The following is a 15,916-nucleotide window of genomic DNA, read 5'->3' on the forward strand; positions in this document are numbered from 1 at the left end:
GGGGGATCTCCACCGCCGTGACTCGCGACCCGGAGATCCAGACCCGGACGTCCAGACCCTTAAAAGTTCCCGACCCTGAGGTCCAGACCCCTTTAATGTTGCAGCCCCTTCAGGCTCCAGCCCCAGACCCAGACCCCCCCCTGGTCCCCGGTGCCCCAGCCTACCTGTGGTGCCGGGGGGACAGTTGGTGCAGACCACCTCGGTGGTGCGCGGCACCACGGCGCAGGTGGCTCCGCTGGGACAGGGGCAGGCCTCGCAGTCCTCGTCGGTGCCCTTGGTGGAGTCGCCGTAGTAACCGTCCTTACACCGCTCACAGCTCAGACCCGCCGTGTCGTGCTTGCACTCACACGCACCTGGAGAACACACACACAGAACCATTAAAACCAGTGCAACCAGTAGAAAGAGTGAAGCCATTAAAACCAATACAACTAGTAAAGCAATTAAAACCAGCATAACCAGTAAAACAAGTAGAGCCATTTAAACCAGTGGAACCAGTAGAGCCATTATGAACAGAGCAAGTAGAGGCTTTGAAACCAGTAGAACCATTAAAACCATCAAGACCAATGGAATGATCCAAACGAGAATACCCAGTTCAATTAAGTCAACATGTAAAACTGACAGAAACCGAAGCATCCATAATGCATATCGATGTTATTTCCATCTTTATTAAAGCAGATTGCTTTTAGAACTAATAGGTCAGCGGGCTAAAAAGGGAAAACACTAATTTATGGGACTATTCACAGACTAATAAAAACATGGATTTCATCCCATTAACGTAAACCTTTAACAATCAAAACAACCTCAAACCCAATCCACCACAAAGCCGCCCCATTACCCAGCACTGGCCCTGCATCGACGGCATGCGCCCCAGTGCTCCCCCCCCCCGGCCACCAGAGGGCGCTGTCTGACCTGAGGTGGGGTGGCAGGAGTCGCTGTGGCCGTTGCAGTTGCAGGGCTCGCAGGCGCTGAAGGCCCCGAGGCCGGGCTGCGCGCGGCGGTACTTGGCGCTGCACTGCTCACAGTGCTGGCCCTGGTAGCCCGGGGGACACGTGCACTGCTCCACCCAGCGGGCCGGCAGCCCCGGGCCCCGCCGCGCCGTCACCAGGGAGACGTCGCCCATGTGACCGGAACCTGGGACCACCACAGGGAGGGGGACGTTAGCACAGGACGGAGAAGGCCGTGTGTGTGTGTGTGTGTGTGTGTGTGTGTGTGTGTGTGTGTGTGTGTGTGTGTGTGTGTGTGTGTGTGTGTGTGTGTGTGTGTGTGTGTGTGTGCACACGTGGGGGGTAATCGTGCATGCACGAATAGGTGTGTGTACTAGGTGTGCAAAAGTGTGTGTGTGTACTTTTCTCGCTGTAGGTTCCTCGGATCTTGATGGCGGTCAGGTTGTGGAGAAGTTTCTGGAACTCTGGGTGGCTGAGGCTCGGCCTCCAGGGGTAGTTGGTCTGGTCATGGAGCCTGAGCGAGGGAGAGACACACACACACACACACACCGTTTAATACCCCCAGAATATAGGGTCATAAAGGGCCATCAGCACCCAGAGGCCCCGCCCCCCTCCGACACCCTCGTCACCACCATCCACTCTCTGCCTCTCACCTGAACACATAGGACTGCACGTTCTCGCTGGGGTAGGCGTTGCCCTGGGCGATGAGTGGCACGGCCACCCGGAGCCCCGCCCCCTCCAGCACCAGGTCCTCGGCTGACATCCGGTTGTCCCGTCGGTCCACGCGGAAGGTCAGGCTCAGGTTCTGACCGTAGCTCAGCAGCTGGTTACCCAGGAACTTCTCTGTTAGGGGGGGGGGACAAATGACCCATGATGCTACAGCTAGGCATACAACACCCACGATGCTCAGAGCTAGAACTACATTACCCATGAAGCTCAGCCAGACGTACCACTTAGCACGATGCTCAGAGCTAGAACTACATTACCCATGAAGCTCAGCCAGACGTACCACTAAGCACGAAGCTCAGAGCTAGAACTACATTACCCATGAAGCTCAGCCAGACGTACCACTAAGCATGATGCTCAGAGATAGAACTACATTACCGCTGACTCTTACCTGGGGCAATGAAGTACATGGGGAAGTAGTCTTCTGACATGAGGGAGATCTCCTGGGTGCTGGACGACCACTGCACCGGCACACTGCTGGAGTCCCTCTGCTGGCCCGTCCACTGCTCATCATCTGCTCACACACACAGTAGCATTCCCATTAGCCTTCATATTATTAACATCATTATTAAAATCATACCATTATCGTCTACATCCGATTTAGCATTTGTATCTGCATGAGCAGTTGTAGCATCATCATAAAACACTAGCTTCAGAACTAGCATAATCATTAACAAAATCTCTAGCCCTAGCATATTGAAGTACAAAAGCATCAGCACTAGCATAATCATCAACCATAGCCTATTAGCTAGCATCATCGTAAACAATAGCCTTAGCACTAGCATCATCGTTAGCACTAGCATCATCATAACTTTAGCTTCAGCACTAGCATCATCAAAAACAATAGCTTCAGCACTAGCATCATCATAAACACTAGTTTCGGCACTAGCATCATCATAACACTAGCTTCAGCACTATCATCATCATAACACTAGCATCATCATAACACTAGCTTAAGCACTAGCATCATCCTAACACTAGCTTCAGCACTAGCATCATCATAACATTAGCCTCAGCACTAGCATCATCATAACACTAGCTTCAGCACTATCATCATCAAAACACTTGCATCATCATAACACTAGCTTAAGCACTAGCATCATCCTAACACTAGCTTCAGCACTAGCATCATCATAACATTAGCCTCAGCACTAGCATCATCCTAACACTAGCTTCAGCACTAGCATCATCATAAGACTAGCATCATCATAACACTAGCTTCAGCACTAGCATCATCATAAGACTAGCATCATCATAACACTAGCTTCAGCACTAGCATCATCATAACACTAGCTTCAGCACTTGCATCATCATACCAATAGCTTCAGCACTACTATCATAACACTAACCTCAGCACTAGCATCATCATACCACTAGCTTCAGCACTAGCATCATCATACCACTAGCTTCAGCACTAGCATCATCATAACACTAGCTTCAGCACTAGCATCATCATAACACTAGCTTCAGCACTAGCATCATCATAACACTAGCTTCAGCACTAGCATCATCATAACACTAGCTTCAGCACTAGCATCATCATAACACTAGCTTCAGCACTAGCATCATCATAACACTAGCTTCAGCACTAGCATCATCATAACACTAGCTTCAGCACTAGCATCATCATAGCACTAGCTTCAGTACTTTCATCATCATAACACTAGCTTCAGCACAATCGTCATACCTCTGCTGAAGGAGGAGGAGATGGAGCTGATGCTGTACCCCTCGGCGCTGTCGCACACGGAGGAGTGCTGGAAGCAGAAGCAGGGCGTGCAGCCCTGGGGGTTCTGCGGGTCCAGGTTGAAGAAGCCCAGGTTGCAGCTGAACAGACAACACACAGGTTCTACAGTTTAGACCCAGCCGTAGAACCTTAGAACAACCCCTAAGGACATTCAAACCAATCCCTTAGAACCCACCTCAACATCAGCCTAACACACAGGTTCTAATGTTTAGACCAAGCCGTAGAACCAACCCCTCAGAACCCAACTAAACACACAACAACAAGGTTCTGTTCAGCTCCAGCCCTCCTCCCGAGCAACTAACAGTACAGACGCTGCTAACACCCAGCCTTAGTAAAGAGGTACAGGGTTTAATCTGCATACATATTATAAAATGTCTTCCAAACAATGTATTTGTCCTACATTTGAGTGGGGTTGGGGACCATGATAAAGGCAGGATAGTGTCGTGGTTACAGTGGCTCCCAGATGAAAGGGACTGGGTTTGATACCCAACGTCTGCAGTCTACCTGTTGGCACCCGAGAACAAGAGTCCTCATCTGTAGTCGCCCCTTCACTCCGTGTACCATTCAAAGATTGCTACGGTGTCTTAAAAATATAGATCAATATTTGATGGGCTTTTTGAGCCTTTATGGAAAGGAGAGTGAAGAGAGGGAATGACACTGACATAGCACAGGACCACAGCTGGGAATCGGACCTGGGTCACTACAAAACGTAATGCCCACATGGTGGGCGCACTCCTAGCTAGTACCTAGAGACTAGTAACTATAATAATAGATGTGTGTGAAGCAGGGCCTAATCTGGTTCCACTGCTGTGCCCTGCAAGTGTGAACTTTGACCTCTGTGTTGCTGACCCTGTGGCATGGGAGCCATGCTGGCACGGTCTCACGGTCTGCATGGGACCGGTTTTCCGTATTAGTAGGAGCACAACATCCTGTTTGGATTGGCCGAGTGGCTCGCCCCACCAGAACGAGAACGTCACCCACCGGGGGTCAGTGGTCAGCCAGGGGGAGGGAGGGGTGAGGAACTGGGATGTAACTCAAGAGTTTCTATGGCCATAAAACAGACTGGTTTCCTCGGTGATAAAAGGCTACGTGTTCCATCCTCTCAGCCAACCTACTGGATGCTGTGCGCCTTGTGTGTGCGTGTGTGTGTGTGTGTGCGTGTGCATGCGTACCGGTCACAGTTGAAGCCCTCTACGTTCTCTTTACACTTGCAGCGTCCGGTGTCCACGTCACACTCCTGCGTGCTTCCCGATGGGTCACATGAGCACGGCCTGCGGGAAATCAACCAATCACATTACAGCTCTGGTTGACAGACTACAGCATGCCCCCAATCACAGGTGTTCCAGTCAGTTTAGATCCGTCCTAAAATTCCACTTGAGCTGTAGACACAGGAGCAGGTCATGGTTCTGAATTGGAACAACATGGAAACAACGTGTGAGAAATGGAGACGTGAAACCAGCAGATGGTTGACCTTTCTGACGGAGTGCCCCGGAGTATGTTCATGTTACACTCAGACATAAACACGGCTAGTCTGCGGCTTTTTGTTGATCACAGAGCGGACATCAACCAGAGTAAACAAAAAGTGCTCATCGTGATGCAAATGTCAACGTCATGCCGACAACATACATTATGGGGCTGACATTTAAATGAGACACAGACAGACAGACAGACAGACAGACAGACAGACAGGCAGGCAGGCTACCTGCAGCCAGCCTCGGTCAGTGTGTGGTATCCAGGCTGACAGCGGTCACACTTGTCGCCCGTCACTCCTGGTTTACAGCTGCAGCGCCCCCCGGTGGCACACTGGGTGCTCAGAGAGCCTGCAGCACAGCAGGGGAGAGAGAGGGAGGGAACAGGGCCCGTCTGGGTCAGCTGGTAGAGCGAGGCGTCAACACGGCACAGGGTCAGGGGTTATACTCCTGCTGACGTGTCGATGCGTGCAGTGGTGTACCCCTCTTTGGTTAAGACGGTAAGGGGCATATTATTAAATACTATGAGAGGAAGAGGAAGAGGATGGGTGGAGGAGAGAATCTGAAGAGGAAGGAGAAGAGACAGAGTGGAGGAGCAGGGAGGATAAGAGATGAGGAGTGAAGGGAGAAGGAGAGGAGTGAAGGGAGAAGGAGAGGAGGAGAGAAGTGAAGGGAGGAGCAGAGGAGAGAAGGGAGGAGGAGAGGAGAAGAGGGAAGGAGAGGAGTGAAGAGAGGAGGATAGGATTGAAGGGAGGAGGAGAGGATTAAAGGGAGGAGAGGAGAGAAGGGAGGAGGAGAGGAGAGAAGGGAGGATGAGAGGATTAAAGGGAGGAGATGAGAGAAGGGAGGAGAGGAAAGGAGTGAAGGAGAGGGGTGAAGGGAGAAGGAGAGGAATGAAGGGAAGAGGAGAGGAGAGGAGAAGAGGAGGAGAGAGGGAAGCAGGAGGAGGAGCGAAGGGAGCACAGAGAAGTTAAACATAGCATTTAGTGAAGTGAGGAAAAACACCAGGCGCGTTATGAAAACCACATTCTGACCCGCTGCCACCAGAACCATCTCACAACATCACACCCGTGTGTGTGTGCCTGTGCGTGTGTGTTTAGCAGAATACAGCAGCATGGGTTTAAACCAACACATCTGCTACCGTTTAAAAAACATGCGGTCAGAGAGGGAGAGGGAGGAAACGTCAGATCCAACTCGCAAAACGCATCGTTAGAGTCCAACAGAAACCATATAGAGAGGAGCCCGGACCAGTAGCCTTCAGCCTGTGGCTCTGTGTTGCACACGCTGCAGCTCCATGTTCTATTGGCCACAGCTCCATGTTCTATTGGCTACAGCTCCATGTTCTATTGGCCACAGCTCCATGTTCTATTGGCCACAGCTCCATGTTCTATTGGCCACAGCTCCATGTTCTATTGGCCACAGCTCCATGTTCTATTGGCTACAGCTCCATGTTCTATTGGCCACAGCTCCATGTTCTATTGGCCACAGCTCCATGTTCTATTGGCCACAGCTCTATGTTCTATTGGCTACAGCTCCATGTTCTATTGGCCACAGCTCCATGTTCTATTGGCCACAGCTCTATGTTCTATTGGCTACAGCTCCATGTTCTATTGGCCACAGCTCTATGTTCTACTGGCCACAGCTCTATGTTCTATACAGGCTGCACTTCACCACATAAGGTTAGCGCTCCAGTCCTCTTACCCTGGATGACAGGGTGTTAACGTGAGTGAGTGAGAGGATAAACTTGTGAGTATCTGAGTGCAACAAGGGCGAGAGGGAGGATGAGAGAGTGAGTGGACGAGAGTGAGTGGGGGACGTGTGACAGGGTGAGCGCAGGCGAAGCTGGGGAGGATAAGCGCGGGAACTCACCCACTGGGCTGCAGCCGCAGGGCAGGCAGCGATCCCCGGACTGGTCGCGGTAGTAGTCGTCCAGGCAACGCTCGCAGTTGGGCCCGTCGGTGTTGTCGGCGCAGCCCCGGCAGTGGCCGCCGTGCCCGGAGGCCCGGTACAGCTCCGGGTCGAAGTAGCACTCCGAACTCTTCCCGTTGCAGTTACATGCTGTAAGACGGACACACACACACACACACACACACACACGGACACACCAAACACACACACACCTTCAAATACCGGTTCACAGTTACCATGGCAATAGATTAGGCAATAGGGGACCAGATTGTTGAGGATATGTCAATAGTTCTGCATCATATTTATTAAAGGCACCCAGTGCAACTTTCGAGGCTTAAAAATAAACATTCAATTTCTAGTCTTTTTTACACGTAGTAAGTTTCAATAACTCCATACCATTACATACCGACATTTAAGCAGCAAAGATGAGACGTCGTTGTGTGGTGAGAACTGATACAAAATCGATAACAACAACAATGCCGCCATTTTCTTTATTTTTTGTAACCTACAATAAATAAAGCAGGCTTCCAGTCAATGGAAAAATGGCTTCTCCCCACCGGCGATTGTTGTTGTTTACGATTTTCTATCAGTTCTCACCACACAACGACGTCTCATCTTTGCTCATTGAATGTCGATATGTAATGGTATGGAGTTATTGAAACTTACTACGTGTAAAAAAGACTAGAAATTGAATGTTTATTTTTCATTGAATGTTTACATAAAGTTGCACTGGGTGCCTTTAAGGGAGGATCGACCGTGCGCGTGTGAGTGTAAATGCGCGTGGTTCCGCTATTCAATGGGATTTGATTCAGTGAGGGTGGAGATCTGGTGGATTGTGGCACACACAGAACATCTTGAGCAATCATAAATGAGTCAGCACTGCACCAGAGAAACTCAAATGAACCGAGGCGTGCACCCAAGGTCCAAGTGGTCTCATTGACATATGCTGCAAGTTGTTTTTAATGTTGTCTGCACACAGAGCCTCATCTAAAGAGGATCCCCGTCCCCCGTGAGGGACGCTACAGACCCTGGCTGTGGGTCTGTTAACGGGGTGTGTGTGTGTGTGTGTGTGTGTGTGTGTGTGTGTGTGTGTGTGTGTGTGTGTGTGTGTGTGTGTGTGTGTGTGTGTGTGTGTGTGTGTGTGTGTGTGTGTACACGCAGGCCGCGGACTCACGCAGACACTCGTTGGGGGTCTCGGCGGTGGCGCGTCCCCAGGGCCGGTCGTTGTAGAAGGGCTCACACACGTTGCAGTCGGCGCCGCCCGTGTTGTGCTTGCAGTTGCACACCAGACGCCCCCCGTTGTTCCGCACACACTCGCTGGCGTGGCCGTTACACTTGCACCTGAGGAGAGAAAGGGTGAGGGAGCACAGGGTCACATGGTGCAGAGAGAGAGAGAGGGGGCGAGGGAGCACAGAGTTGTATGGTGTGTAGAGAGAGAGACCTGTTACTTTAACTATCACTTTTACTCGGCTACCATCCCTCCATCATTATGTGACGATTCATCATTCTGTCACCTCTCCAACACATTTCGGTCATCCGTCATTTGTCCATCCTTCCGTCTTTCTTTTTTAGCATAATGTTTTTATTCCGAGAATGAAAGAAAGTACAACAATACAATGTATATAATACAATGTACATGTAATACGTGCAGGATATAAATGAAACTTTTGCATTTTATACCCCAAAAACATTCCGCTAAATGGTGAACAGACACACTACCTCAAATGACAGAGTGATGCAATTATAGAGCACAAACAAAGCAATAAAGTGCAGGAGGACGTGTCAGTTCATAAATATTGATAAAAGATAACTTAAGAATAAAGTCCAAATAAAATAGTAATGATAGTAACGGTGATTATCATAATAATACATGAAAAAGGACATCATTCTGTCTTTCAAAGTGCGAAATAAATAAAGTTGCCTTTCAGAGTAAATTCTGTCTATCAAATTACTTATGACTTACTATATGACACACAGCTAGACAGTTCACTTTTTGAGCTAGACCAATCACCTTTATCATCGTCAGACTCCAAAGACGCCCGCTCAACCTGCTCTTTTACCGCAATACCGGCTGATTATATCGTTTTAAATGAGTAAAATAAAAACATACTGAGGCTACATCATTTATAACACTTCATAAACCAACAAATCCGGTGTGGGAACAAACCCCCCCCTGCATCAAAGAAGATCTTCAGTTTGCAAACAGAGAAACATGGGAGTGTTTCTTGCGGTCTGGTGGGCTTGAGCAGGCTGCTGGAGCAGAACGGAGGCCGTGTTTGGATTGGGGACTGGGCGCTGGGTGTTTCTGCAGGGACGAGTCTGGACCTGCTCAGCACACAGATCCAGATATTGTTTCAGGTGTTGCTTGGCAGGGCGCCATGGAAACAATGATGGCAGGGTGCAGGCTGGTTCGGGGCGGTGTGTTGATCTGGACAGGATCCAGTTTCCCACCTCCGCCACAGGGCCCGTTTCCTGCCCCACAGGGGCCTCCACCTGCATCACAGGGCCTGCCGCCGGCACCGCAGTGCCGTTTCCTCCGCCAGAACGCTCATCACCTCTGCTACAGGACCCTTGATCTCTGCCACGAGCCTCTACCACAGAGTCAATCACCACCGGCGCCAGAGGACCCCATCACCTGCACCACGGGGCCCCAATCACCTGCACCACAGGGCCCAATCACCTGCACCACAGGGCCCAATCACCTGCACCACAGGGCCCCATCAACTTCACTACAGGGCATATAACCACCTGCACCACAGGGCCCCATAAACTGCGCTACAGGGCTCATAAACACCAGCACCACATGAAACCCCATCACCTGCACAACACAGGGCCCGTTAATTCCACTACAACAAATAAAGAGTGTGGTTGCACTGGTCAGCTCCCAGTAGCTTCTAAAACACAGGCCTCTGCCCTTCTGAAGGTCCTGTGGTTCTTCCAACAGGTTCCGACGAGTCCATGCTTCCTAGGCAGCCGTGCTGGATGGGACCGCCACCGCCACCGCCCAGCCCCCCCCCCCACCAGCGCACGGTAATCCGGCGCCGTCGTCATGGAATGCCAGGAATGCCGTCGGTGTCATGGAAATGTGCTCCGCGCTGCAGCGGACTCTCCTCCGAGCCGGAGCGCCGCCTCCCTCTTCTTCTGCAGAACAAGCCTGGTTGTGTTGCTTCCTGACCGCCCCGGGGCGGGCGGACCACACAGGCTCCAGAAACAAGCGCACATCCGCTGGGGGTTTGTGCCGACGGCCGTCCGGCCCCCTCCGGATTTTTTTTTAAAGTCTCCAAACAACATGAATATCCGTTTGGTAACTTCCGCTCGTTGTTGCATCAACTTGGGTCGACCAGTTGAGTCTAAAAGCATCTTCTGAACAGAATCCAACAAACCTTAAGCCGCATACTTCAATGTAAACAAGAGACAGTCGGAATTGTTTGACTGATATTCATCGACGCGTTGGTATTTCCCCAGAGAGGTCAAAGTTCAGACGGATGGGGGACAGACTGGCAGGCACGGGGGGGGGGGGGGCTCAAGACCCCTCCAACAGAGCTGTTACCTGCATGTCAGTGTGCCATCAATTCTAATACAAAACAAGACAGTCCTTCACCTAAAGACCTGAGTGTGTACTTTATCTTCATCACCCAATAGCCCAGTCACAATATGTTCAGATCATCGTGAGATCATATATCATGTTATGGCTGGGCTTCAGATTATCATGTGAACAAATTCCCTTTTTAATCTCAGAAACAGGTTGGACCTCAAACCCTGCGCTGAGACACAGCAGGACATACCAAGGGACTGAATATATTAACGCTCTTACTCGTCCCCAACACTTGGCCAGAGGCACTCTATCAAACTTAAAATGGCGGCAGGTGGCTTGGCTGCATTATTTAGAATGGCCTCCCCGGTGCCAAGATGGCGGTTTGCAAGTGTTTGTTCTCACCGTCCTCCCACGGCGAAGTCCGAGATGGCGTAGTAGTAGGACTTGAGGACCTTGGGGTCGTTGAACACCTCGTCTCCGAACGTGTTGAGCCGGTTCAGGGTCACCCTGATATCCGTTGCCGTCACCCATTCCTGGAACACACACACACACACACACACACACACACAAAAGGGTTCAGCACCGTGGGATCCAACATTGTATTCACCAATACCTCGGGGATAGGAGGAGGAGGAGAAGAACCTCCAGTAGCCCAATCTAAACAACACTTCCACTACTTTACTAAATAAATCACATGTTGAGATCACACGAGGACCTGCTTTAGATGGCTGCAACATGTTCATTCAGAAATTCCCATTTATATTATTCTATTTTAGAGTTGAAGGGCTTTGAGAAGAGAAAGAGATGGAGAGAAAGAAAAAGAAAGAAAGAGAGACCTTTATGGACTGGACTTTGTCAGGAGATGAGGAACGACATGTAGTTTAGGATTACAAGGGGTAATCACTCATGGGTCGCTGGCGTATGGGACCGGCTACATGGTTGGCACCCTAGTGAGTACAGCCAACGAGACGCCCCTGGTGTTGTTCTCGTTTCCAAACCACTACGTTTGTCCGGTAAAGCGGCCGCGTCACGTCGTCTTTAGATTAACTGCAAACATCTCACGGTGGTTCTGGTTCGATCCAAACCAGAAGGTCCTAACAGAAGCCAGGGGAAACCACCGTTTTGACCACTGTATGTCTGCTGTTCGCATTAATAAAAGGGAACATGACCTGGACTAACCGTTACCCCGGATACGGACAGCTGTAAAGACTATTTGGGAGTTTCAGTAAGGGTTCTGTGTAGCAAAGTTGAACAGCCATTCCTGTTGGAAAAATTTACCAAAACACATCCTTAAACATCACCACCACTAAGGGGGAGAGCTAGCAACTGCACATTTTCCAGTTGGTCAGACAAATAGTGCAAGCACAAGGATTAGAACAATTTTCTGGATGTGGATGGAGGGAAGGAACAAAGGACAAACAGACGTCCGAAACAGAACAGCTTAGCTAGAAAGAAAACAGAACAACAAAAGCCAGTGTTAAGTAGGCAAGCATAACTCCATTCACTCTGCATCTTGTTGTCCACAGCCTTGAACAAGCAGGATCCCGCCCCCTTGTGGTACAGAGCAGTATTTGCACCCAGATCTGATCAGGTGTGCATCATCTCCAACACAAATAGACACAGACTTAACGCGGAAATATTAACTCCTCACCTAGCTACCAGGAATGTGAGTGGCTGAGGCAGCTGCGTTGATTTGATGGCTCAGCACAACTGTCAGAGTTCTACACCTTATGGCTCAACATTCTATAGATCTACACTTGAACGGTTCTACATTCTATAAATCTACACCTGAAGGGTTCTACACCCTACGGTTCTAGATTCTATAGATCTACACCTGAAGGGTTCTATACCCTGTGGTTCTACATTCCATACATACACACCTGAAGGGTTTTACACCCTATTGTTCTATATACTATAGATCTACACCTGAAGGGGTTAAACACCCTATGGTTCAAACCCTGATGGTACAACATACTATAAATGTACACCTTCTTTGGGGTACTTTCCCTATCCATGGATCTGTTTTAACATCTCGTTTAGCAGATCAATCTGCTGAACTGTTGATATGTTCAGCCCAGGGCTCCAGACTAACTTTTTCCTTGGGTGCACTGGTGCGCCTAAATTTTTAATTTGGGTGCACCAGCACGTATTTATTTACCCAAGTTTTGAGTTGTTGAGGGGGGGGGTGTTTGATCGTGCCTGCCTTGCGCTAAGTTGTTGACGGGGGGGGGGGGGGCAACCGGGCAGCTGCACCGGTTGCACCGTCGATATTTACGCCATTGATTAATAATATTTTGACCATTAAATATTTAAATGCCTTAAATAAATGCCGAATCTGTATCTCTCATAAAGAATATCGTCAGACAATGCCAAGGGATCGGTTCTGTCCCGAAAAACCCTCTGTCTCCGGAGAGACGCCTGTACGATAAGTGCGCCGAGGTCCATGGGAACACCCACAAATGGTGACGCCATTATCGGAGGAGGGGCTAGGAAGCTGCGCACGCCGATATAAGTAGCCGATCTCCGGGTAGACTCGCTGAAAAGCTGCTCCCGACCAGGTTTGGTTGCGAGCGTAAGTCACCATGGCGATACAGCGACGCTTAAAGAGATCGACTTTCATGGTACAGCTAACCCAGGCTTTCAGCTCAACATACCTCGCTAACCCTCTAATCGAGCTTCGTAGTACAGGCCCCTGGATTGGGCTTCGCGGGTTTGTTTACCGACGTTGCTATTGTTACCGGTCTTGCGTGTTCCAACGGTATATTAGGTATCTAATAAATCGCTGTCTAATCAATACTTCATTCACTGCCTCTTCCGTGGTCATTACAATATTATGAATAGACTGCTCTGTAAAAAAATAAATAATTATAATTATACCAGATACATTTTCAGTCGCACGACCCCGAATTCTAGGCGCATGTGCGCCCAAATTAGGCGCACTCTGGAGCCCTGCAGCCTCTTGTCCGCCGTAGCCATCCTCATCCACAGATTCAATCATTGACAGTCTTTTGCACCGTGCACCCATTGATCTACTAATTAAGCCTCTTCCTGGAAAATATTTGCTTCAGCCCCACCTTCTCACCTCCGTTTGACTGTGGCGTTCTGGTCTGGTGAACGGGTAAACACGACGTGTCCGTGCATCAACACTTCAACTCAAACACTACTCCTATTCCACCTCCCCCAGCCGGGTTTCCACTGTCAACGTGAGACCCCCCTGCCGGCCCCCCGCCCCCACCCGACCACCAGCGACAGGAGGGAACATGTGGGTTCTTGACGGAAGAATGCTCCGGGGTTCTACCCCGGAGCATTCCTCTCCCACATCCCAGTTCTACCACGTCCCAGTCAGATAGGGATGGGCATTTGAAGGGCATATCAATATTCAAATATTCTATAAAGCTACTGAGCTACACTTATTATATAAGTGTAGCTCAGTCATAATGTAGCCTGAAGGGCTTCTGTGATCTTAGCGAAGGCTTCTGCCTTCACTAAACAAATGTACTCATATTCCATCACTAGTCAAATAAATAAGGAAATCAAATCCGGCTCTTCATGCGATGTTGTCTGATGTTGTCTTACTGCCTGCAAGTTTAAACTACGTGATGCGCAAAAAAATTTATCTAATGTATTGCAACTGGTTTTTTCTTTCTACTTTACATATTTTAAATGGCATTAGTATACACGTTTAATGAACAAGATGTAATTAATATAGCTTATGAATAATATTTAAAGGTCCCATGACATGCCACCAGGTGTGGGTTGATTAGCCGTTACAAGCCGTTTTGGAAATCTGTCCCTTATGACATCACAGGTGGGCTTGTCCATCTAGATGTGTACTGGATAGATCAGTCTACCAGCCTACCCAGTGGACTGTAGCAAACGTTGCTCATCTATCCTCACACATCTAGGTGGACACTAGGGCTGTCAACGAATATTCGAAGTTCGAATATTCGTTCGAAATGTATCCAAAAACGCGAATTCGAACGTGAAAATTAATATTCGAATGTGAAAAAACACTCCCGCGGTACAAGCGCCTCTATCTGCTTTGTGAATGAGCCTCTGTCTGTTCGCGATGTCCCTCATAATATTCGAATGTGAAAAAACACTCCCGCGGTACAAGTGTAACAGACTAGTATTGTGAAGAGCGAATGTATTTTATCCCCTCTGGGTTTCCGTACTTGGATATAGGTATTCCAGCTCTCACGCTGTGACTGGGTGACTTCTGATATGTACTAAGTAAACGAGACTATTTTCCCTTCCACGCTTGTGTCATTCTTGTCATATAAATATCCAAGTGCCAACGCTCGGTTACACAAGCGCCTATCTGCTTTGTGAGTGAGCCTCTGTCTGTTCGCGATGTCCCTCATAATATTCAAATGTGAAAAAACACTCCCGCGGTACAAGCGCCTAACTGCTTTGTGAATGAGCCTCTGTCTGTTCGCGATGTCCCTCGTTTTAAAGTAAGGAAATGCCCAGCAGGAAGCCGCCGCCCTATATATAGGATATATATATCCCACTAATTTGAACCATGGTTTTGTCGCATTATTGACATATTGACGGCAACTGCGTAAAATAGGCAACCAGATATTCGAATAGTTCGAATTCGTGATTTTTTTCCAAACGAACATTCGAATGTCATTTTTTAGCAATTTTGACAGCCCTAGTGGACACGCCCACCTGTGATGTCATAAGGGACAGATTTCCAAACCGCTTGTAAAGGCTAAACAACCCAGACCTGGTGGCATGTCATGGGACGTTTAATTAACATTAGGCAAAAATTAAAAAAAATCTGCTACAGCTAAAGTCGAATATCCACATCATTTCGAATGATTGAATAACCGTGCCTATCCCTTGTCCCAGATAACCTGGTCGTCTATCAGATCTCAAGGTGCCATGCGGGTTCCTAAAGTCCACCTGCGCCGCCCAGCGAGCCGAAAACGTCTCGTAGTAATGTAAGAATATAAAAAGGTAAGGAATGTGCCATGCCAAGAATGAAGGCCCTCATGGTTTAATTGGACGGATAAAAAAAACACAAGTCACGAGTCAAATGACAGACGTGTATAAATAACCCCAGAAATATGATTCACTTTCCATTCATTCATTTGGAACACAGTACCAAATAAAACCAAATGCTGGCAATCGCACAGCGGTACCGACCCGCCCATCCCCCCACCAAACCCCCCAGAACCGAACGAGAGGTGAGAGCAGGACCTCCATTGGGAGGCTACCTAGCTAAACGGCGGCGGGTAGTGACTGGTGATCTGGGCCGGCACCGGGGCTGACCGGGTGGTAGTCGAGTCCCTGCCAGGCCAGACATAGGAGCAGCGGGGGGGGGGTTTAGAAACTAACCAACAACCGCCCCGCCGAGCCGGCTGCCTGCCGCCGCTTCTAAACGAGTCTTTGGTATAAATAGCTAGCCGACGACGAGTCAAATAAGGAGGCGCCGGGTGACGAGGCTAAATCTGTTCTTTTAGCAGCAGGAAGAGGAGCAGGGCCGCATCCTCCCGGGGGCCCGAGCTCAGGGGACCGGATCAACAGTGACCTCACACTTCCCACAATGCACCTGGACACGAGGAAGGATGAGGCGTGGAAC

At 49.3% G+C, this 15,916-nt stretch overlaps 1 protein-coding gene across 1 annotated transcript in view; it reads right to left on the reverse strand.

Moving 5' to 3' along the window:
* lamc1 (laminin, gamma 1) overlaps nt 1-15,916 on the reverse strand; it is a 50,163-nt gene that overhangs the window by 9,922 nt on the left and 24,325 nt on the right. The window contains 11 exon segments of the mRNA XM_060059201.1: nt 165-353; nt 910-1,131; nt 1,346-1,458; nt 1,598-1,787; nt 2,062-2,184; nt 3,358-3,494; nt 4,587-4,685; nt 5,117-5,234; nt 6,753-6,941; nt 7,966-8,132; nt 10,729-10,859. Of these exon segments, the coding sequence (XP_059915184.1) occupies nt 165-353; nt 910-1,131; nt 1,346-1,458; nt 1,598-1,787; nt 2,062-2,184; nt 3,358-3,494; nt 4,587-4,685; nt 5,117-5,234; nt 6,753-6,941; nt 7,966-8,132; nt 10,729-10,859 (1,678 nt within the window).

The sequence above is a fragment of the Gadus macrocephalus genome, chromosome 8 (genome assembly GCF_031168955.1).
Source record: "Gadus macrocephalus chromosome 8, ASM3116895v1".
Classification (NCBI taxonomy): Eukaryota; Metazoa; Chordata; class Actinopteri; order Gadiformes; family Gadidae; genus Gadus; species Gadus macrocephalus.